The sequence below is a fragment of the Podarcis raffonei genome, chromosome 2 (assembly GCF_027172205.1).
Source record: "Podarcis raffonei isolate rPodRaf1 chromosome 2, rPodRaf1.pri, whole genome shotgun sequence".
NCBI lineage: Eukaryota > Metazoa > Chordata > Lepidosauria > Squamata > Lacertidae > Podarcis > Podarcis raffonei.
This window is the reverse complement of record NC_070603.1, coordinates 56,637,937-56,662,407: the sequence shown is the minus strand read 5'-3', so window position 1 is coordinate 56,662,407 and position 24,471 is coordinate 56,637,937. Positions and strand designations below refer to the sequence as shown.

Sequence of the window (24,471 nt, the reverse complement as noted above, 5' to 3'; positions counted from 1 at the left end):
AAGGATTCCTATCTCGCCACCAGAATTGCAGTATGAATAAAAACTCAGTCTTGGGCTTGGGCAAGTATACCATTCCAATGAATTTTCATAGTGAATTTGCTTAAGAACCTAGGAAGTGTCCTGCTAAATCAGGCCGAAGATCCATCTCGTCCAGCATCCTGTTCTCACACTGGCCAGTCCAGATGCCCCAGAGAAGCCTGCAATAAGGACCTGAGCACAAGCGTGCTTTCCCCACTTCGGTTCCCAGCAACTAACATCCAGAGGCACTCTGCCTCCACCAGGGGAGGTAGAACATGGCCATTGCCCTCCATGAACTTATCTTCTTTTAAAACCTTCCAAGTTGGTGGATTTTGTGGGGAACAAATTTCCTCTGTAAAGAAGTACTTTTGTTCATGGCGCTTTTGCTTAGCCCTGAGTTCTAGTCTCATGAGAGAGGGAGAAGAATGTGCCAGACTGCTTGCCTTTCCCCCCTTCTTCCTAGAGGAAAGATCACTGGGAATTTTCTCTTCCAAGAACAGTCCAAACAAAGGCCATATTGTTACTGTTGGGGGCGGGCCAGCGATCCCCCAGGAGGCTGGGGCAGCAGAGGAGCCGACGCTCAGCTGTTGCTGGTGATCCTGCTCCAGAGTCAGCCAGGAGGCGCACGCGGGTTGAATCCGCCTGGCCCAGTGATCCCCACCCGCCCCCACATTGGAGGTTCATGCACGGCGTCACGTCCTGAGACAGTTCTCCCCATCCACCCCCCACAAGACCCATCCGGGGGAAAGGCGCTGTCGCTGTGAGCAACCCTCAAGCCCAGAGGCGGAGCCTGCCGCGGTTTGAATCCGCCCACAAAGAAAGGACTCTCCCAGCCGTTTTGTTGCGCTTTCGGAGAGGGGAACCTTGCAAACGGCGCATCGGCGAGCCAACAAATATATTTTTAAGCTACTTTATTATTATTGTATTATTATTTTCCACCCTGGGTTTAGAAGCAGGAGGACGCTGCTCCTTCCACCCGGACTTCTGGAACTTAGCAGGGCCCATTAACTTCACCAGCTGCAACTATGATCGGAGGAGGCGTCTCGTCCTCCTCCTCTTCCCATCGGATCGAGCCTTTGCTTGCGACGCGGAGCCGAACAGCATGAGAGAAGCGCCCCCAGCGCCAAGGGCAGAGCCCCGGGCAGAGAGGTAAGAGCCCATCGGACCAGAAGGGAGGGGAAGGAGGAGGCTCGTTCTCTGGAGACCGACAGATGTGCCCCCCTCCCCCAAGTCCCGATCTGGGGCTGGCACTCTGGTAGTCACCTCTAGCCATGTCGATCTCTTCCCTTGACTTTCGTTCGCCTGGAGTTTTGCTTTCCAAAAGCTGGGCACTTTTGTGTGTGTTTTGTTTTAAAGTGCCAGCCAGTCATGTGATCCGAGCGTCGTCTGTTTTGTTTCCTTCCGTGAAAACGGAAGGAGGCCAGTCGTGTGGTTATCAGCCGTCTGTTTTCCTGCCTTTTTTTGTTTTCCTGTCTCTTCTCTCCCTGTTGTATAAGGCTGCTTTTTGAGGTTTTAGACAGGATGTGCCCGATGTCAGTGCTACATGGAGGAGAACCACAGTTTGTGGCCTTTTACTTAGGAAACGCATCCGTATTTGTAAACAAAGGCTTCTAAGTTATGAGAAGTGCCAACTTTTTGCAGTGGCGCACTCAGATGGGAATATCTCTTGAGGATATTCATCCCGTACCCTTCAACGAAGTCACCCGGCCAGCTTAATTTCATTTAAGTTTACAATAAATCTAGGAGGGGGGTACACATTAAAACATCACCATCTAAAACAGCAACATAAAATCGGTTTGCAAAACAAAACACAAAACAGCATTAAAATAATTTTGCAGAGGATTAGAAAGCTTGGGGAAGTTATTTTAAAAGGTTTTTGGCTATTACGCCAACAACATAAAGGAAGGTGTCAGGTGAGCCTCTCTGGGTGAGGGAAGTTGGTTTTCAATTGTGTTATTTTCCAGGTCAAATTTAGCTGTGGTTACTTAAAGGGATAGCCACGCCTCTTCTCCTCAGGCCACACCCCTCACTGTCATTTTTTTCACTCTTCCCTCACATGCTTTTTGTTGGCTGGACTGTATCCTTGAGCTCCTTGCTTGGATGCAGAGATATGCATGTAGGAACATCAGACTTTGCATGGCTGAAAGGTAGACTACTATAAACATGTAATAGTATTGCTCCACCCAACTTTCCCCTCAGACCACATCCACCTTTGCCTTTGGCCTTGCCCACAACTGGCTGCAGACCCTGAAAAGTTGCTTATGAGGAAATCCAGCCTTCAGAAGGAAAAAGGATCCTCACCTGTAGGTTTCTGATATTAGGCACAGCTTATGATCTGTTAGCATCTAGGATCAGTTGCAAGCCTTTTGTAGCCTGGGCAGCAAACCACTTCATGATATTATGCCAGGTGCATCCCCAAATATAGTGGCGAAAAGGGCAGCCATTCATTCTTCAGGCTGAGGAGGCTGGGACAACCTTGCTCTAACCTAATTTTTGAGTAACAAATTTGAAGGTGGTAACAAATCTTTGAGTGCTTCTGATTTGTTGCTAAACTTAGGATTCTATAGAAGCTACTCTGGACTTTTTTGTACTTTATGTAGCAGTCTGCATACATCAGCATTTGAACAATGTTTTTCAACAGCTGCAACAACCTCTGCTCCCTGCAACCTCTTGGACCTGTGGTATTGGGCTAGTCCTTTGTTTATTAATTTTGGGTCCAGTTTCATGCAGTGTGTTTAACCCCAGCACCTCAGTGTTCCAGAAACACAGATTTCTGTTCCGAGACTGATTGTACAGAGAGAGGTGCAGTACAAAACCTGGCAATTTAAGCCATGTTCAGGCATTCAGCTGAACATTGAAGGGCTCAAAATGTGAATGGGGGCTGATGCAAGCCTTGTCCCCAGTGTGAAGGTCTGAAAAGGGTTTCTAAGCATGTTCTCTTGAACACTCTTGGAACCTCTCGACTGGGAGGATTTATAAGTGTGTTCAAATGAACATTACAAATTCACTACAGGTGTTCACACGAAATGCACAGAGATGTTGGGGATGGGGCTTGCCTGTGATTATAGGGATTCCCTCCGCCCTGAAAACTTTCCAATGCCAATTAGAGTGGCTTAGAAAGTGAATGAAGCACTATAAAATTTCCTGCCCCACACTAGTGATTGCATTTGTGCCCCTGCTCCATCCACAGTTTGAGCCTGCATGTAATCCAGTGAAGAGAAATGCATATAAAATACCCCTTGGGCAAAAATACAGGGTTGTTTGTTTTTACATGAACAGGGCTTAACCCCTAGCAATTATTAGAACTCATTTTGGTGACAGTCAACGAAACGCTTGTGCAAGCAGTATGATTTCCACATTTGCAACGTAATTCCTCCATGCCCCATATGTGTGCCATGCACTGTCCCCAAATCTTGTCCAAAAAGTTGGGGGTACATGAGGAGAGAGCGGAAAATCCTGTTGCACAATTATTTGTGTAGAGGTTGAAGGGATGGGCATGTGAGCAACTCCACCCCACCCCATCCCATTCCATCCCTTGCTTTAGTGCATTTGGCATGAAGGTCTGAAGGGGGTGCTAACTGGAAAATTGGAAGCTCTCCATTGTTGAGAAGCCCTGTCAGGAGCCCAACAACCTCTGTATGAGTTAACACAATTTCTAGTCACACCTCAATCAAATAGTCACGGGGATCCTCTGGCACTGTAAATGCAGTGTTGTACAAATGGACTCCAGTCCATTCTCATATGAGTCTGTGCCATTCATAATGCTTCATTCCATTGCTTTAGTTGCCCACAGGCCTTTCTCCTGTGGACACCCTCACCAGCCCTTGCTTCTTCTATCTTTCGAGGGAAGGGGAAACATACCTTGTCTCCGTTGTCTCCTGATCCAGAACTTGCAAGGTCAGGTAGGGTACCATAGGGCATGTGACTCTGTGTGTGACGTAATCACTGCTTGTTTGTCTGTTTTCATCCGTCTAGACAAAAAGTTGCAGAGCTGTTGTTTTGAAGGGAGTCCTGACATGTGCGAGATCATCTGATCTCTCATTATCCTGCTGTGTGAAGGATCTTGTTGGTTTAGAATTTAATAGGAAAAAGTGCCCCCTGCGTGTATACATTAGAATTTCACAAGGGGAGGAGAAAAAAATCCCAGAAGATGTGGCATGATCAGATAATTAAACACACTTCTCACCCATCCAGGACACCTGCTAGATCACTTTGAGTGAGACATCCAACATGATTTTGTACACTTAGCCTCCTTTGTCATCTTTTCGATTTTTGTTCTTTGCAAGTTTGAAGGTACATCCATAATTTTGTGTGCGCCAGACACGTGTCATTCAAATGTATTGTCCAATCTTGATTAGCACCATGCCATTCATTCTGAGATGTCACTTTTCTGAGATGTCTGACATTTGCACTGAACCATGTTTACCATTCTGGCCAGTTCTCAAATTGGCATGCAAGATTGGGGTGTGGTTGGCCATGGGAATGCATGTCAGTTTATATGTGTGTGCACATGTAAAAACAAATGTGCTGAAATCAAAGTTATAGAGAAGCACAAGTTCACAGGCACTTTTTGTTCACACCCATGAGAATTAATTTTCTTCTGTAGTGCTTCATATACATAATCCTAAAAAACATTCTCTAAAGATTTAGTTTGTGCAGGGTTTTTGTTTGTTTGTTTTTTAAGAACAAATTATTTGCCTCTATGGCAAGGGCTCACAAAAAGAGTCCGCTTTTAGTTTTTGTATGCTTTTTCTGTTTTAAGTATTGCCTTATTTATTGTTTTTATTACATTTCTGTAATCCGCTCTGGGATCATGCTAGTGTTGAAGGTGCGAGATATAAATTGTAGAATACCGGTACATAAGTCGTGGGTCTCCCTAACCAAAGAAGAGATTTGAAGTTCTCCATGTGCAATGGAAAAGTCTGTTAGTTGGCTGTGTTTCCCTGTGTGCCTGAGCCAGTAGACATTATGATTGATACCCCATGAATGCTGCTTTAAATGGCGAGCTCTTTATCTGCCACAGCTCCCTGTGTGAACAGAGTACTTCTCTCCATGTCACCACCCCTATTTGTGGGAGTGGCTTTGTGTTGACACATAGAGGAAATGGTCCATTTTGGAGTGTGAGCTGCTAAATGCACACAGCTTGACACCTGGAAATAGTTTCATGTGAAGTAATTTAAAGTGCCTTCCTTATAGTGGGTGTATCACATTCTTTGGTCCCCACCAAGGATAGGCTTCATCCAGGAAGCATGAAAAAAGAAGGTTAAAAAAAGAAGCCAGAACAGAAGGTGATTAAAACAAAAAACAAAAGAGTAGCTGTCTGTTCAGTTGCTTAATCATGACACATTGCATTTGAGGTTAGAACTAGCCAGAATTATTAGTCACCATGTCTAGTAGATATAGTGACCTGTCTAGATAATATTTTCTGCCTGCCAAGAGTTTGGTCATCAAAACACACCTGTAATGTACAGGTACTTGGCAAAATGGTTTTAGAGCCTCAACTTATATAGTCTACGTGCAGACCCATGTAGTTCTGTAAGAAATAATAGTAATAGTTTTATTTTGTTTTCTGGTTGTAAGGTAGTGGTTCCTCACCAGGAAGACGGTCTCTTCAGTAACCGCTATGAAGTGCACAGGACCTCCGGAGAGCCAGAAACTTGCCTTGGCAATGGAGCATGCTCTAGCAAGAGAGACAGAGACTTGGAAGGTGCCAGTCTTCCATGGTTTCGCAGTGAAGGTATGCTCTTCATAGAAAAGAACTGCGGTTCATGAAGTTGGAGAGCCACGTGGCATGCATTTTTCAACCTTTGACCAGTAATTTCCTTAGATTGGCAACCTTATTTAGTCAGTTTGAGTGGGGTAGGGAGATAAAGAAGAGTTCCTCAAAAATTGATTATAATTCCTTCATATAAAATGAATATAAATTGGTTTGCTCTAGTGGGTAGGGAACCAGTCCTATCACATGCACCCATACAGTCTACCACCATGCACTTTGTATTATACAGATGGGCATTTTGTAGTCTGGGATACATTTAGTGATTTTTACTTAGCAACAGAATCCTTCCAAACAAGTAAAAAGACTGTGCCTGGGTAAAAAGAAAGAGCTCTGTTCTCATGTTCAGTAGTTGCACCTGTGAACCACCCTCTTACACGTGGGTAGGAGACTGTTTGTCTTTAACAAAAACTCTTCCATCTAGACATTAATAACCAATCCTGATTACAGTGAGCAATGAGAAGCTAAAGCAAAATCTCTGTTATGTGTGCCTAAAATTTTTTGGAATATATTTCTAGCCTCGCTCTCAGTTATGTTCTTTAAACTTCAGCAGATCCCAAATTATTGTGTTTGTTTTAACCAACCCCATTATTCCATTTTAGGGCACAGACATATCTCCATTTTATTATGAGAAAGCTGTTTTGTGGATCAGGGAATCGAGTTTGCTCTTCCAGTTTTGCTCCGAAACATTTGCTCTGGCTGTCAGCTTTTTTAATCGGTTGTTGGCATCAGTGAAGGTAAAGAGCTTCAACCTCACCCTATTTCTTTTATTATCAATAATAAATGGGGATTTCGCTGGGCTGCAGCATGCACTCATCTAATATTAGAGAGCTGGATCCAGATGTGCAGTGCAGTCCTATTGGTACCCCATGAAGGCTGCTTTAAATTGTAAGCTGTTTGTATACCACAGCTCCAAGTGTGACGCGAGCTTCTCCATCAGTGTTAGCATGAGCTAGGGCAGAAACACATCCAAGTGCTTTGATTAAAATGTAAATAAAGGGAATATATGGAATAGGTACATTTTGCATGAATAACACCGATCTCGCTTCCCTGTCCTAATTCTGATATTTAAAAAAGCAGTGGCTGTTAAACATTTCATGCCAGGCCCTTTCTGTCTTGTATTAATTACTTGAAGTGATTCCATCATAGACCATATACAATCGTACCTCCTTTTGCGTCTGGGATCTGTTCCAGAGCCCCAGATGCTTGACGAAAAGGACGCTTGACAAAGCAGTGCTCTGTGCATGCGTGAAGCACGATTTAGTGCTTCTGTGCGGGCAGCAAAACCTGGAAATAACCCGTTCCGGTACTTCCAGGTTTGCTGCTGATATTGGACAAAAAGGACCCTAAACAGGGCGGTCACAAAACGAGGTACCATTGTATAGCTTTGAAGAGTACTGCTGCTAAATTGCCATGTTCCAGTTACTCAGACTCCTCTTACTGCTTGGTGCACCACAGTGAGGCAACTCAGAAGCATGAATATGTGTGTGTATGTGTGTGTGTGTGTGTGTGTATCCAGTTGGGTATTTTTCCTCCATTCTTTTTCTTTAAACTACTACCCTTCTCTTTCAGGCACAGTTAAAATACCTCCAATGCATTGCAACAGCTTGCTTGGTTCTTGCAGCAAAAATCAATGAAGAAGATGAGGTGTGTATGTTTTAAATGTGGCAACCTAAGAGAAGGATTTGTCTTCCATTAAAGTGACATGTACAGGATCTTCACAGACACACACCCTTTTTTATGGATGTGTGTAGTTGGAATGGCTCAAGCCACTGTGAAAGTCTATGGGCAACCTGTGTCCGAGGGAGCCTGTCTGTCCCAATAGGCTACCTGTCAGTTTTAAACCCATTATGAATGCTTATTTCAATGTATCAGGTTACAGTGACATTGTTGGATGTTTGGCAGCAAAACTACAGTAGAACATCTAGGTAAGTCACTCTCAGACTTGCCTTAGTCTGCTTGGATCATACACTCTCCGTTTTTCAGTTGCCTGTCTCATTGCTATGCTGCATCTATTGCTGCATGGTGGTTGCCGATGAAATCATACTGATCCTTGCTTCGATGGCCACATGGTATCCTGGACAAGCTTGCAAACAGTGCACCAAGTTGCAATTGAAGGCTTGGGTCCACGCTACCTGAAAGATTGCATTTCCCTATAGAAACCTGCTCAGGTGCTAAAATGAGCACCTTCCCTTAGTCCCATCAACATCAGAAACATGGTTGGTGGTGACATGAGACAGAGCCTTTTTTGTGACTGCACCTGTTTTGTGGAATTCGTTCCCAAGAGAGGTTAGATTGGCTCCTCCTTCATTATCTTTCCACCGTCAAGCTGAGACCTTCCTATTCAGACAGGCCTTAGTTTTCAAAGTGCTTATTTCTGTTTGCCTCACTGCTTACCCCAGGAAAACCTGATCTTTAAATTGGAACACATGGCAATCTGGTTTGGTCCAATTTGTCACTAAATAGCGGGTTTTCCAGGGGAAAGCAGCAGGGCAAAGGACCCATGCTTAGAAATTGTGGAGCAAACAGAAAACTGCTTGGACCTGTACTTTCTAGGCATGGGGCATAAAGAAGTGTGGCAGAGCCCTTGATGCAGACGAAGGTTATCACTGGGCTACCTTTTAGTTTTTAATGTCTGGTTTTTAATGTCTTGTAATGAATTTTGATTATTCTTTTTAACTAGTTCATTTTTATTGCTCTGTATTTTATAATGAAGCTTTTAAAATGTTGGAAGCCACATTGGATCCCGACTTGAGAGTAGGTGGGATATAAATACATTGCATAAATAAATTAAGTGGCATTTCTGCATTGAATATGCTGAAGAATCCTGAACTCTGCTTTGAGCACTAAATTGTTGATTGTGTCAAAAAGTTCTTATAAATTCTGTTGTTTAGTTAAACAGGCTCTAAATAATAATTGTTTCCTTTCTCAAAGAATCATTGAAAAACTGTGTACTAGTGGCCTGATTTTATGCTATGTGTACAAAGTCACTGTAGAAGCTAGAATACAATTAGGCCTCTGCTATTGAACAAGATCTGACATTTAAAGCTCAGGAGTAAACTTCCTCAGAAATGTCCATAATGGACTTTAGCCAGGCCTTCATTCAGTGTATGTTTTAGAGTTGATGTCACAAACTTAACTTTAATCCAGGGATGGTTAATCTGTTACCCACAGGCCCCAAGAGGTATTTTTGCCCCTCCCCACCCCAAAATTTGTCCTTTTTAAAAAAAAACCAAAGGAAATTTAAAAAAACATTTTTTTTTAACAGAATGGATACTCTACTGTAATACCAGAGTGTTTTTGTGCCTCCCAAGATCCTTCAAAAATATGTTCATTAACAACCCCAAGCCCTTATATTTATGTATTTATACATATTATAAAATTACTGATTACTCAGGCAGGTCTCCTACTGTGATTCTGGAGTGTCAAAAGTTTTTTGTGTGACTTGCTCAAGACACCCCCCAACCCCACCCCAAGCATGGTCCTTTTTAAAAAGTGGGGGCACATTCACTGTACACTTCATCCTCACCTACTTTGACATGTGGACCTCAGAGAGTTGACCGTGGATCAATGTGGCCCTTGGCCTGCAGAAGTCCCCCTCTCTGGCTTTAAGGTTAGTACTCTAGAAGTGAAGGTGAATATGCAATAAAGATAGCCAAATCACAAGAGAAAAAAACCTCGAAGAATCCAGCCATTGTTTCAGAACACAAAAAAAGTTGAAGGCAAGTTGGTTTCATACATCCTCAAGATGCATGACCAGTGGAATTAGTCTTACACATAAGGGAATTCACAAGGGTGGGGAATTACTTTTATTAAAATCTGAGAACATGGTGCTACAATGAATATTGGGATTATTTCAAGGACCTCTTGGTTTTTACCCCAAAGAGGATAGTTGAGTAGGCTGCATTTCATTTATGTGATAGTAGCGCACACACCACACCATACAAAATTTCATAGGAATTTGGGCTTCTTTTATTATTATTATTTTTCCTTTTGTTTTAAAACAGATAATACCATCGGTAAAGAAGCTTGCAGTGCAGAGTGGTTGTAAATGTTCTCCAGCTGAGATTGTGAGAATGGAAAGAATTATACTCAATAAACTTCACTGGGATCTTTACACAGCAACATCAATCGATTTCTTAAACATTGTAAGCACTAGACATGTTTTCTTTTTCTTTTTTGCAAAAGGCTAAACTAGGGTTGTTGTTTTTACCAAATAAGACTAGAAAACAGCAATGGTGCACATACATTCCCTTCTAGTTAGCCTTGCAGACCACTCATTCTTAACTATCTGCAAATCTTTTGAAGTGAATTACTGTTCAAGATATTGAAATTCCATTTGAACACCCAACTATTCCATAAGTTTGATTTACAAACCATGTAGACTCCCATTTTGAAAGGACAACTAATAATTGACTTTTAAAAAGAGCTCATACTGTACCACTAGAGATTTGTTCCGTTTGTTTTAAATATACACTGCAAAAATATTTCTAACTATCTGCACTCTCAATACTGTACATAAAAAGCTTTCAGAGTTTTTGCTACATTTCACAAATGGGGCATCTCAGATCAGCTTTTCTTTACTCCTCACCCTGCATAAAAACATTTGACCCTCATTTTTAGGCAAATTAGATCATTCTGATCTGGCACTTAAGTCACATCTTATTTGCTAAACGTTTTCCGGAAGAAAACTCCCCATTAAGAAGTTACCATGTGCTATAGTAAGGCAAAAGTCGTGTGATAATGTCTCTCAGAGTTCATCTCTTCACAGCATGGGTGGGTGACCTGTGACTCTCTTAATGTGGCTGGACCCCAGCTCCCATCAACCCCATCCAGCCTGGCCAGTGGTCAGCAGTGACAGGAGTTACAGTCCAGCAGTATCCGGAGAGCTGCAGAGTCCCCAACCCTGCTTTATAGCAAAGGGTGGATTCCTGGGTCATCCTGGCATTAGGATTGTTTGGGGGAAAATGTCTGATCAGAACCAGGATGATGAGATTGCATTAGTTCTGCTTCCAAGCATCATCAGTTGTTCCCTCTCTCTCTCTCTCCTGTTTGCTGGCTTGAATTATCACCGTTACTCAGTTATACAAACGAGAAGTCAAAAGCTTCTGAATTGACAATTGCGAACAATGCAACGAATTCAGAATTAAGTTACATTCAGTAGAAGCTTCAACATTTCAATATTTGGCAAATACGACACAAATGGTAACAGCAGGACAAAAAAATAATAACAAAACTTTATAAGAGGTTTCCTGCCATGAATAAGGATTAGTTTGCACTTCTGGTCAATGACATATGAAAACGTACAAAGTTCACAGTTGACCTCAGTTCTGGTTTTTTTATATATATATATACGTATATATATATAAATAAATATAAATAAATGTGCGTGTGTGCTTAAATATATATATATGTGTGTGTGTGTGATATAAATGTTTTCTCTTCTCTCCAGTTCCATGCCATGGTGATGTCCAAGTGGCCCCATCTACTAAATGGGCTGCCTCAGAGGAATCCTTCCCGCCATGCCGCATTCTTGACCAAGCAGCTACAGCACTGTATGGCATGCCACCAAGTATTGCAGTTTAAGGGCTCCACATTGGCTTTGGTGATCATCACCTTAGAGTTGGAGAGGCTGACTCCTGACTGGTTTCCTGTAATTACTGATCTGCTAAAAAAAGCACAGGTAGGAGTCAAACTGCCTCTGCGGCACAAACCTGAGGCCAGCACAAAGACTGAAAAAGGAAAAATGGAAAAACTTCACAAATACTTTAAAGCCATTTAATGTACGTTTTTTCATGTACTTCTCAGGAGTGCTGGTGTGTCTTTTGTTAGGATGCATTTTTTTCCACCGCTGGATGCAAAATTCCATGTTAGTGTAATGAAAGTTAGGGTCCGGATGAAGGGCAGCCATTCCAAGCCCATTATTGGGTTATGCAATGCCATGACATTGTACTTAATTTGGGTCACGCTTTCAAGAGATGCTCTATTCTAAACAATAGAGCATCACCACTGTTCTCATTCTGACAATTTGTCACACCCCAAACTTTAAAAACTCACATGGCCTCATGTTGGTTGGCCCATTATACCTGAAGGAGTGTCTCTACCCCTATCGTTCAGCCCAGATAGTGAGATCCAGATCCGAGGGCCTTCTGGTGGTTCCCACATTGCAAGTAATGAGGTTACAGGGAACCAGGCAAAGGGCCTTCTCAGTAGTGGTGCCTACCTTGTGTAATGCCCTCTCACCAGATGTCAAGGAAATAAACATCTATCTGACTTTTAGAAGACATCTGAAGCCAGCCCTGTACATGTAGGTTTTTTAAAAACATTTGAGGTTCTAATACTTCGTTGGAAGCTTTCCAGAGTGGCTGGGGCAACCCAGTCAAATGGGTGGCATATAAATAATAAAATCATTATTATTATTATCTCCAGTTCCCCAAGCCAAGCTCTAAATGAGGACCTAGAGAATTCAAGAGTAATTAGGTTTGGCACTAGGCACCAATGCAATCCTGCTGTGAACAAGGGGGACAGAGTAGTCCCAAGTGTTCTGAATGAAAGCATTATGAAACCACTTTGGGGTAGGTGAGGAACAGTACAGCATAGAACTTTGAACCTTGCTTTACTCTCCAGTTCCTTGTCCTACCGTACTAATCTTCAGGTGTAACTCTGGCTTTTCTGCCATAGCAACTTTTCCCTGCCCCCTTAAAGCTCTATTGTAAGTATTAGGGGATATTTCTGTGCAAGAGTTGAATTTAAATGATCTGAGTGGAGTTACCGTGTGACTCTTTTTTCCCTTTTTCTCCACTGGCACAATGCCATTTGTAGGTTCCTATGCAGCAGTAAGTCACGTGCTGGGTTCAAATACAGCATTAATCAATGGCTGAACTTCCACTATAGTTTGAGCAAACAGTGGTTTTGAGCAGCTTGTCTGCTTTTGTTTTCCCATCTGCTCAGGACGTGCTTCATAAGTGCACTTCAGTCTGTGGTGCATCAGCTTAGAGCAATGGCTCTTTGTGCTTTTGTCAATGGCCTGTGAATTCAGAAACAGCAAGCCACAGTTAATGCAGCTATGGTTTGCAAACCAGCTTCAAACCGTAGCTTCAGATCCTGGTTTGTGGGCACCAAACAAGCCATGGTTTGTGTTAGGCTGACAACAAAACAAACTATAGTTTTTTGTTGTGTTTGAACCCAGCCAGGATATACGCAGACTCCACATTTGCTATATGCAACAGAAACTACTACATGTTATGCATATCCCCTGAAATAGACTTTGACTTCATTAGTTTAGTACAGCTGGAGATACTGGAACTGAAAATTGATGACAGCTAATAATTTCAGAAGTTGAGAAAAAAATAGTTGTGTTATATATTGCATTACAGATCGACAGCACCCAATTCATCCACTGTAAAGAGCTTGTTGATCAGCACCTCCTGGGCTTCCAACCATCCAATACTGTTTATATATTCAACCCTGCAAACCAAAACATCCAAACTCACTTGGACAAAAGGTTACCCTGCTGTTATTCCACAGTGAAGCAAACAACACAGATTAACTCAGGAGCCAGAGGGAGCTGGCCAGGCCCATCAGCTTTCATACTTCTCAGAGCCAAAACCCATGAAGATGACATGCAGCCTGATGAATTCTATGATGGATTCAAATACCTGTACAGTGAAGATGAGATCCCAGAAGCTGGGCAGACCAGCAGTATGGGTGGCAGTGATAATCAGAGGCAAGAAGAAAGCAACAACACTTGTCCACCATTACAGCCTGTTCCTCAGATTGACTGATTTCTGTGTAGCACCATGGGGCCACTTAGTTCCAAAGGCTATTTCAGATGTCAGTAGAGCTGTTAATAAGAAGCACTGCCTATTTTTGAAACCTTTAACTCTCTACCTTTTAAAATTCTTTCTGCAACCCTGCATGCCTTTTTTCATAGAATCATAGAGTTGGAAGTGACCCCAACAAGGGAATGCAGGAATCTCAGCCAAAGCATCCATGACTGATGGCCGCCCAACCTCTGCTTTAAAAACCTCCAAGGAAAGAGAGTCCACAACCTCCCAAGGGAGACTGCTCCACTGTCAAACAGCTCTTACCTTTGTTTTGATATGGCCACACTCTAAGAGAGACTGAAAACTAAAAAACACACACACAAAAAACAAAATCCTGATCTACAAGCAGCTGAAATACACAACTTCAGGGATCAGCATTTAGCAGGCTGGGCTATGTGCTATGCTTAGAAATACAAATCAAGCCTTATTCCAGGAAGGAGTGGGAGCTTCCTCTTTCTTTCGTGTACACAGTAGGATAGTTTGTTTTTATTCAGACACTAATTGTGGTCTCCTGCACAAGCTAACCTATTGTACGTCATTACTGAGCCGTGAATGAGTCCTGAAAATTAGTTGTAGGGATGAGTAGACTAATGACATGCAGCTAGGCTCAGACTAAGCTTAGATGGGGGCTGCCATGAAGACATTTTCCAGGCGTTGATAAACTAGAACACCACTTGGATAAAGGTGTGTGAGCTGGGCTTCAACCTTAGTGAAATTGTGCTACAAGAAGAGTTTACCCTTGCTGAACAATTTAAACTTTTCTCCCTGCTCACCGACTCTGAAATCAAAGACAACTGGAGTGCTCATCTGATTTCAACCCTACTGGACTACGGAACAATTCTTAAAACATTGGAACTTTTCTTCACACTGTGTCTCTGGCTTCTTCGCCATGAGGTCTTTTCGACAAGTTCATAGGAAGTTGTCCTTAGAGGAGAGATTGCAGGAAAGTTATTCAAGGGTCACATTTCGCAAAAAGGGAAGGTGGGGCAGCATTTAAAATGATTCATTTTTAAAATTATGTATGGAGCAAGCTTCCCTTTCCAGTTGTCAGGGCTGACAGCTCAAATTCAAGTGAGCTAACCATTAGTATACACACCATCACCATCCTGTATTAGGTTTATTTTACAATGACATGCTCAGCTGAAGCATACCTGTATCTGGTCATGCAATCCAGCTCTGAATGAATACTGCAAGCATCATGCAAAGTTCATCTGAGTAGATAATTGTGAAGTCCTCCAGTACTTGGTGCCTTATTCCTAAATGCAAGAAATGGGCAGGCCTGTGTTGATGCAGGTGAAATACGCTTGCTAATGAGGTTGGATGAGCAACAAAATGTTGGCTTCTGGCACTCTTATCTATGGGAAGGGGGCCACTATTTCTGCACATAGCATTGGAGAAGGATGCTGTAGCCACACTTCCGCAGTTATGCCATAGAACTGTGGAATGGCGCAGAATTCACCATCCCAGAATCTTTTTCATTAAAAAAATTAAAATAAGATTCTAGCCCTATGAAAGGACATAAAATACACCCATACAACTTGTGACTCACACAGTTGAACATAGTACCCCCAGCCATGTATTGTAGCTTACCAAATAATTCTCATTGCTCTTACAATTATAGTTGCTGGCAGGCAATTAAAATTGTTGTTGTGGAGGGACACCATCTCTGGTGATCTGTATTTGGTTTGATGGGCCATGTAGTTCAGGACTGATATAGACAATACAGTGGTACCTCCGGTTGCGGATGGGATCTGTTTCGGAGCTCCAGTTGGATCCCAAGGTTTCCGCAACTGGAGGGACCGCTTCTGTGCATGCACGTGCGGCGGTAGGCCAGATTGCTTCTGTGCATGCGGCGAAACCCGGAAAAATACTTCCAGGTTTGCCGCGTACGTCTCCCGAAGGATACGTAACCAGAGGTGAATGTAAGTAGAGGTACCACTGTAGTTCTATTAGATTTTTATTTATATAGATATATTCCCTGTCTTTTAATGATAAAATCAGTTATCCTGTGCTTCCTTCAGAGAGCTCAAAGCAGCCCACATAGTTCTTTCTGTTTTTATACTTGGGACAATCCTATAGGTTAGGCTGAGAGAATGTTGCAAGCCAAGGTCACTAAGTCTAAGTGGGAATCTGAACATAAGATTTCCTCAGAAGCTAAGCAGGTTTTCTAGTGATGCAGAGGATCACTAGAATTGCCCTCCCACAAAAGCAGAAATAAGTTGTGCAAAATAAGCCGTGATAACGCTTCATTTTCAAGCGTCTCACAGATTTTAGCTTTTCTTGATGCGGCATTCATATTAACTTGAGCATGTTGCTTTAATGTTAAAAAGCATACAGAGCCCTGTCTTTGAAAGCTCAAACCCTTGTTTCAGCAGGAAGATGTACAATAGCACAGTGCTGAGCTGTGCACAGAAATAGGCTCAGATTCTATAACACTGAAGGGTACAGTGGAGCAAAAATAGTTCAGTTGTGATTGGATACCACAAGGAGACTGTAGATCAATGTCACATTGGCAGCTCTCGTCTGCAGCAAGCAGTTGAAAGGAGAGATAAGGGAATAGGTACAGATACTTACTGCAGGTCCAGTATTGCTAGATGAGCAGTCTCTCCCTGGTCCCACTTGGTGTAACAATCAATAAATAACTCTGCAGCAAGAATCCCACACCTGGTCAATGCTGCAGCAGAGGTGCATTTATCACATGTGCATGTGCTTATGCCAATTGTCTTTAGCTTTTTGGAAAAACTTTCTCAAATTAAACGCATTAATAGGGACACCCCTTAAATGTTTTTGCCCCAAATCCTTAAAAGCCGTTTGTGCAACCACATTGGGCCTACCTTTAAAGAATGACGTGAGGGTGAAGATGGCCCCAGATACACACTTTGGCACCAAATGATGCCCCTTCGCACATAGTAAAAATGTCACAGTCAGCTTCATTATTGACTATTTTTGCTCTCTCTGCTCATGGTCCCCCAAACTGTGCTTACTGAGGTGCTCCCTACCTAATGCTAAGGGACAGAAGGATCAATAGTGCAATATATGCATAAAGTCTTTTTAAAGACTCGGCTAAAAGTCACACCAATGTGAAGATCGAATGTGAATAAGGGATCTTTTGCACAGCTGCTGTGGAACACAGTAGCTATGGAAAAACCACAGGTGATATTCTGGTTCCCAACCTATCGCCAGATGGATGTGGGTACAACACTGTAGGCGCTCAAGAGACAAAATCTGCATTATGTTAGCAGCCGTTGTTTCTGCCAGTGTGCATGCTTCCATTCAGCTTGCTTACATGGCACTCTCAGAAACTCTTCCTGTGGTAACCACATGCCTGATGGTTGCGTGAAGAGGCCCTGAAGCACACCTGGCAGGTGTACATTGCAGCAAGTGTTGGAATACGTCAGGAAAGCACATGAAAGCTACCAAAAAACCCCTCCAAACTGTGAATGTTATGCTTAGTGCTTAAGAACTCAAAAGCAGTACCTTGCCAGCATGGCAGCATAGGAGTGGTGCTGATACATAGGAAATAAGCTAAGAACCGAGGAATTTAAGTATGCAGCATGTTAAACTGCAAAATCGGTTGGAGTTTCTCTAGTCTAGTTATTCAGGGAAAGCTTGGAACAAAACGTCCTTGGTCTTGCTTTTCTCTTTATGGGACCAAAAGCACTGTCTTTTCTTTGATCACAAACTGTGACTTGACTGTTTATATTTTTAATATAGGAAAACATTTTTTTTGTTTGTTTTTAATGTGGGTGACCCCTCCTGTTTCGTTATATAAAAATGTACTTGAAATATTGTGTCTGTGTTTTTTCTTCTTTCCCGGAATCACATCTCTGCAGTTTCTTTCAGTCTGATCAGAGAATGGCAATGGTATTGAACTCTGTTGTTTATATTTACTGTATTAAATAATGGGAATACTATATAATAGGAATATATGCAGTATATTCATAGAGTTGGAAGGGACCCCAAGGATCATCTAGTCCTACCCCTTGCAATGCAGGATTTATTTTTGCCTAACATGGGACTCAAACACATGGTATTAAGAGTCTCGTGCTCCACCAACTGAGCTATCAGGAGAGCAACCCATCCCCCTGGGACTTGTTCAGATGGGGTGGAGGTGGCCCTACATTGGGGCTCTGGCTTGAGGAGCTCTGCTGTTCATTGGGGGAGCCCTGTCAATGAGCACCCCAGTGTGCTTCCCAAAACTGCACGTGGGGTGGCATCTCTGGCAGCGTTGAGGGCAGCCCAGTGCAGGATCCTGTGTGGACAGTGCTGCTGTCAAGTGAGGGCAACAGACCTGATCTGGGCCTCTTGGTCTCGCTAGGCTGGAAGCTGGCACTGCAAAGAGACACGTTCCCCTGTCCTGCCTGGCCAGCATGAGCAGTAGGGTGTTGCAAAAAACCCTCTTGAAGGACCAGGCTGGGCCGGAAGAAACAACCAGAGCTATGCACCCCATGTTTACACCACTTTCTGTCACCTACCTAACAGAATTCAGGCTGTTTCTTATTTGTAAAACACTGCAGCTGCTGCCTTCATCTTCTGGTGCCTTCCTTGTAGCCCTCACGACACAAAACAACATCTCCCCTTGAATTCGTGCTCATCAAGATCTAAGGGCACAGGGACATGAAAACTCTGGAAACAGTTGCTATACAGTCATAGAGCTTGCACCCCTCAGACATTTCGGGGCGATACCAAGAAAGGTGGCTGAGATTAAGAAAGTAAGCAGCTATTGAGAAACTGGGTGCTGTTGGCCATTAACAGGAATTTCTCTCTGGAATTACTGGTGGGAACTCCCACCCGTAGTCAGGAAGAATGGGGAAGAGTGGCCAGTTCATGCTGTGAATGACCCCCCAGAGAACTGCTAAATTTGGAGAAAATTGAGCCAACTGCTGCATTTTAGGAATACTGTAGGAATACAGCAATTGTTCTCACATTTTGCCTTTCCAATACGTGTTGATTTTATTTATGTGTTTCACTTATTTTGCTAAAAATATAAAGAAATTACACCAAAGCCCTGTCCACATAGCTTTCTGTCTTAACACAATGAGATTGCCAAGTAACAGCTTGTTAATGGAATGTTTAACATTATTTTGCTTCCTAGGTGTCGTACTTGTCTTTTTAGATCTTATCTCTGAACAGGGCAGGAATTTAGGCCTTTGTGTTACAAAATAAACCCTGTTTGCTAAAAGGAGAGCATGGGCAACAACACAACCCTCTCAGTTCCACTATGGCAATCCCTTTGCACATGCTTCCTGGCTCCTCTTCCCCTCCCCAATCAGTTGTCCTTTTAAAATGGTTTCAGAATCCAGTTCAATTTATTATTTGCAGATAGGAAAAGATTGGGGGCACTCCAGCCATTTCCTGTAACAATAAACAGATGTAAATACAGAAGTAAGGAGGGAGAGGAAAATGGGTCAAGGAGGAGCCTCCCTCTATCAAATTAGGCACCTTTTAGGAAACTAGTGAGTGACTTTCCTTCCATAGAAAATACCTTGACAATACATTTTATATAGGGGAAACCTCTGCAAAATAGTTAGCGCTAAAAGATTCTAAAATTTCACGGGAAGGTTAGGGATAGTTAAAATTTGGTATTTTAAGCCCCAATTTGAAATACATTGGGCTGTTATTATTAGTCCCACAAAAGGAAGTTATAAGGAGTGGGACTTTTGTCTATGAAGCATAATTAGGACACACTGTTACTTTACAGACCCAAAGCCAAATTTATAGACAAACATATCAAGCTCCCATTTACAACGGCAGTTTAAAGCAGCATCTATTTCATGCTGAACACATGCCAAGTGTGTTCAGTCTGCCACTGGAAAATTTTTGTTTGGGGTTCTTTCACCCATCATGTAAGAAGATTAGTTCTTTGGTTTTAGTGCATGCCATGCATTTAGCTGGAATTAACAATTTATGGTTGAATTATCAGAGGTCTACTTAATCAAGAAACCTGGTCAAGGCAATGTTGTCCAAATCACTTCTCGCTTTGGAATCTCTTCTGTGCAATACATTGCAAGCATAAAAAAGTAGAAGCACCAATTAAATTTCTTCTGCATGAGGTGTTTTGGCCTTAATAAATCTTCTAATTTACATATCTTCCTGATGTTATGGAGCGCGAACTGGGAAGACTAAAGAAGCTACAGAAAGAACAAGAGAGAATCAGTGTTTAGCTTGCAGGTTCACTCAGTTACATCAAGTGTATAGCATGAAACCACATGGTTGCAACTCAAGGAAATATAGAAGTCCAGTTATATGCATGGAAATTTCTACCGTCTTGTTTAAAGAAGGCGGCTATTTAACCCTGCTGCTGAACTTTTAAGGGAGATATGTAGTCACTACCATTCTAAACAGATAAAATATAAAAGGAAAGTGTATGCAGCTAGATATATTGAAGTTTGATAGTACAGCAACAGCTAAGCCATACTGCATCCCACACTTAGCATCTTTCAAATACAAAAAAATACTTTCATAAGTAACCTGCTCTCAATGATTCAAACAGATTTAAAAAGAAGAGGACAGACAGCAAATACAACTAAAGAACCTGAATAAAGCTTGCGGATCAATATTGCCACCCGGAATCCTAGATCAGCCTCTGGGCTGTCAGTACCCCAACAGGGCCCCATCAGGCAGCTAGGTGTGTAAGCCTCCATTTTAATTTCCCAACATGATACAGCACTGGGCACTCTGGGAAATTAAAATGGCAGCAGCTGCTGCTACTGTCACTACCGCCACCACCACAGCCAAGAAAGCCTGAGGGGTTCATCAGTATAATAGGCATGATATCAGAATGCACTTTGCCCCCAAATCTGGAAGCAGCCTTGAGCAACTCTGTTGAACCCTTCACTGACACATTTGGCCATGATCTGGTTTCAACTTGCAAAGCTTATTGCTCATCTGTCCTTCCCAAAGTTCTTGTCACTCGTTGGAATATAGCATAAGGAGAGTCCAAAAGAAGCCAACAGGCTCATCTCCTTGCCTAACTACACATACAAAGTCTATATGCAAAACCCTTAATTTGCTTTTACTGTTTCCATTAAAGACGGAAGGATCCATGGCCAGACGGATAACTTTATCAGACTGTAACCAACTATTTGACCTTTCTGCCTGTTTTTGTCCTCACTCGCCACAAATGTCCCTGCCTCTTAAAAGAAGATCAAGCCATGCCCAAGTCACTCCAATATTTAAGACACCATGGTAAGACTTAAGAAGGCAAGTCCCATAGCTAGACTCTTGAGACATTACATTGTAAAAATAAGCAAAAGGTGACAAGTGTGGGGAGGTGCACTGTGCATTTTGGAACCCTATGAGATCAAGGTTCCTACACACGCAGGAAGCTGCCATGGATACAGAAGGGAACCTGCTTCACACCATCCTCCTTCATGGTTGAGGAGGGGGAAAGTTAACATGCTTGCCCTTTCTTCCCCACCCCCAAACGTGTATTCCTCATACTGAATTGCAATACCTGTAGCAACTGTGATGCTTCAGAAGCAATTCAAAGTTCAGTTACTCATGTTATCATTTGTAAAAAGACGTTACTTAAGAAAACTTCTATGTTTGTTCTAGAGATGTATTTTTCAGGTGTTGTGAATGAAGTGTGAAATCTCTTGGACCTGTACAAAGTGCATGCATCTCCCGCTATAACTTGAAGCAGTTGATAGAAAACAGATTGTCACTACTCAGCATCCATTTGAGTGGGCCTGCCCTGCGTACAGCTCAGGCCCTTTTAAAGTGAAAGAAGGAAACACCATCTGGTGGACTATATGTTGGATTCCCTAGTTTCTAGGTATTTTCACTGCCCGTTGTTCACATTTTTATTAGCTGGCTCATTGTGAAGAAGCAGATTTCATGCAAGCATCCTTGTTCTGTCCCAACAACTGCAAATTTGAAATTCTACTACTTTAGTTCCTTTTACCTGTAAAGGAAAGGCCTCTTCAGATTCTCTACCTTGGCACCTTTATGTTGCCAATACATTCCATAATTCAGAGTTAAAACTATTATCATGGGAAGTCAATGCTGATAATACATGACAATGCAACTTCCTTAAACTTCTCTCTAACCAGATCATTCCTTGCACACACCATGCATATTAGGCACTTTGCCTCATGTCCAAGCCAAACCTCATCTCCCTTAGATTTGACCAGAAGTGAAGCCTTGTGTTTCTTTTGAGCAAGTTTGGCCTTATAGCATTAGGCTGAGCCATCTTGACAATTCTGTAAAGAGCAAGGTAGCCTTTGATGTATATCAGAGCAGGGTAACAAATGTGTGAATTTGCTCCACCCTTAGGAGCAAAATGATATATAAGTATGTAATATCACCCAATGCAACTCTTTAAAAACCCAGACAAACCCTAATTCCAAGTGTTTGTGTATGTAAAATGGTCTGGACCCACTGAGATCAGTGAAATTATGGTTTCATCCCATGAGCTTAAGGAGATGATAGAGCAGAGCTTTACATGCAAATTGGATTTCTTAAATTATTTTCCCCATTATACTGATCTACTTGATATAGGTTGAAAGGAATATATATATAAAAATAAAAAGACCAGAACTCAAAATAAAATGTAACATTTAATAAAAAGAAAGAAGTACAAAGGAAACTGAAAAAGTGAAAGCTTAAAAAAAAACTTGTAAAACAAAAATGAGAGTGACATGTTAGCAATCCATGAAATCAGTTCCATAGGTTTTCCTGTTGCCTCCTTGTAAGTTTCATTCAGTACGATCTTCCAGGTGGAAATAACTGCTTTGCTCCAATCAAAATATGCAAACTACAAAATGAATAGTCATCTAAAATATGCAAGCTTGAAAACAGAAAAATATGCATGTTCACTGGAAAGCGGTCTTTCCATTCGTCAAACTACATACAGAACGGAGAGATTTGAACAGATTGTTGTCTTCCTGTTTTTCTTACCTCACACATAAGAGGTGAATCTTCAAGCTTAGTTTTAAGAATTAATTTAAGATTAGTGTCACATTGTAATAACCAGGAACTTATTAAATAAGAAATAACATATAGAACCTACTATATGCAATTTGGTCTCATACAAAAAATGCAAAGTCAAGTACTATCCCAGCTGAGAAAAATGATACTGGTTTCTACTGGGGAAGACTATTGCAGAAAGTTTAACAAAGAGACTGAGGCCAGCAAACGCTGAGGCCAGTATTTCACTAAAAATGACAAAATGGTCAGCACAACATAAAGGTACAAACACACAAACATACATACATACATATATATATATATATATATAATTGTATTTAATATATTGTTACATACATTCTGAATGTCTTCATCAGAAATATATTGCCATTATGGCCATGTGTCTACATGTTTTATCTTTTCATTATTGCTACCACTTTTTCATAAACTTTCAAATAGGGCTGAAACAAAGTGATTGCCAGAAAGCCAATCAGAAAGAAAATATTTGCATAGATGATCTTGCTGCCTTATGCAACTGCTGGAAAACTTATCATGCTATATTAGTTTGCATATCTGATTTTAAAAACCACGCCTTTATTCCACAACCCTGCAGCCTTGTTCATATTAATTAATTTCCAGGCTCATGTGAAATCTTGTTTTCACACAAGCGGACATGGTTTGCTTTTGCAACTTTAACTGATCGCGTGTCAGGATTGTCATTGTGTACATAATGCAGCATATTTGATCCTGTGCACAACCATTCCCCCTTCCCTACTATTTTGAAAGCTAATATTTTAGAAAATATATTTAGCTTAATAGAGGCACAGCCTTTTTATTTATTAAATTCAGATTACTACAAACACCTAAAAAATGGTTAACTATCCACTATACCACCATTAGGTGGGTCTGCTATTAAACAGTACCAGTATAATTTTTTCATGAGGTTTTTTTTACAATTATCAAGTAATACTGCAACATATTTTTCAATATATTCAGACATTGTCCTTTTAAGAGAAAAACAAACAAGCAAACAAAAGACCGGGTTTCAATATCTGAGCATGTGTAATGGGCTTCTGTGGGAAAAGATGAGGAACCTTAGACCCGGACTATAGCTAAATGCTACTTTGAGACAAGCAAGAAAAGATGCCTTTTGCTGTTTTAAAAATTAAAAACGGGCTATGCTACAGCACTGAAGAGAACTGAAGTGGAAGATTAAATTAATTCCATAGCAAAAAATAGATGTGAACTGTCACAGAGACGGGGGTAGGTGGTGGTGGGGAACTGTGTGACCCCTGGCTTGTCCATGTCTCCCTTTGGGTGACAGGTGCATCCCAGGTTTGCACAATACAGCAGAAAAGAGCTGGCAGGAGACTCTCAGGCTGTGTACACATTATTGGCTTAAAACGGAGGGTTGTTCTTTTTCATTGTGTTTCATAACTGCATTTGCATGCTGTTGTACACATCAGCATGCCTTGGTATATTGTTCCCACCTGAGGCTGGAGACAGGAAAGGGATACTTTTACCGAATGAGCAGTTCTCAGCTCAGATGGGAGCTGGCTTGGCGGGGCTGGGCTGGGGTGGGCAGGATGGCGGGGCTGGGGTGGGGTGGGCAGGAATAAAAATGCAGTCTTCCACAAGGAACTACAGGCTGCGGCTAACTTTGTCACCCATGGCTTCCCAAACCAGTGGTGGGAGCCCACTGAATGCAGAGGAGACAGGAGTGTGTACACAAGCCTTACTAAGTATTCCAGCCTCCCATCTGTACTTCTCTATGCAAACAAGCTCTTACAGCTAGCCGTGAATATGGGTTTTCTCACCAAAGCTTATGGAAAGAATAAAATGTGATGTTCAACAACGTTGTGGAAGTTCACAGATGACCTGAGAAATCTTTGCCCTGCAGCCCAGTTAGTGTTAATTGGGCCATGCAACTCATTTTTCCTCACT

At 42.0% G+C, this 24,471-nt stretch overlaps 2 protein-coding genes across 5 annotated transcripts in view; one reads left to right on the top strand and one right to left on the bottom strand.

The window, feature by feature from the left end:
* Positions 1–250: 250 nt before the first annotated feature.
* Positions 251–9,984, top strand: CCNI2 (cyclin I family member 2). Its single transcript, XM_053376747.1, has 5 exons — positions 251–1,167; positions 5,599–5,755; positions 6,394–6,528; positions 7,364–7,438; positions 9,799–9,984. Exons 2-5 carry the CDS (start codon positions 5,642–5,644, stop codon positions 9,982–9,984), a joined length of 510 nt encoding a protein of 169 aa, XP_053232722.1. The 5' UTR covers positions 251–1,167; positions 5,599–5,641.
* Positions 9,741–24,471, bottom strand: part of SEPTIN8 (septin 8) — a 58,204-nt gene continuing 43,473 nt past the window's right edge. For 2 of the 4 annotated variants that reach the window (XM_053376741.1, XM_053376743.1), the window contains exon 10: positions 9,741–11,459. In XM_053376741.1, coding sequence (XP_053232716.1) covers positions 11,294–11,459 — 166 coding nt within the window. In that variant the 3' untranslated portion in view covers positions 9,741–11,293. Of the gene's footprint in view, positions 11,460–18,907; positions 19,749–24,471 lie in introns of those variants that run through there. The other 2 variants (XM_053376742.1, XM_053376745.1) reach the window with 2 other exon arrangements.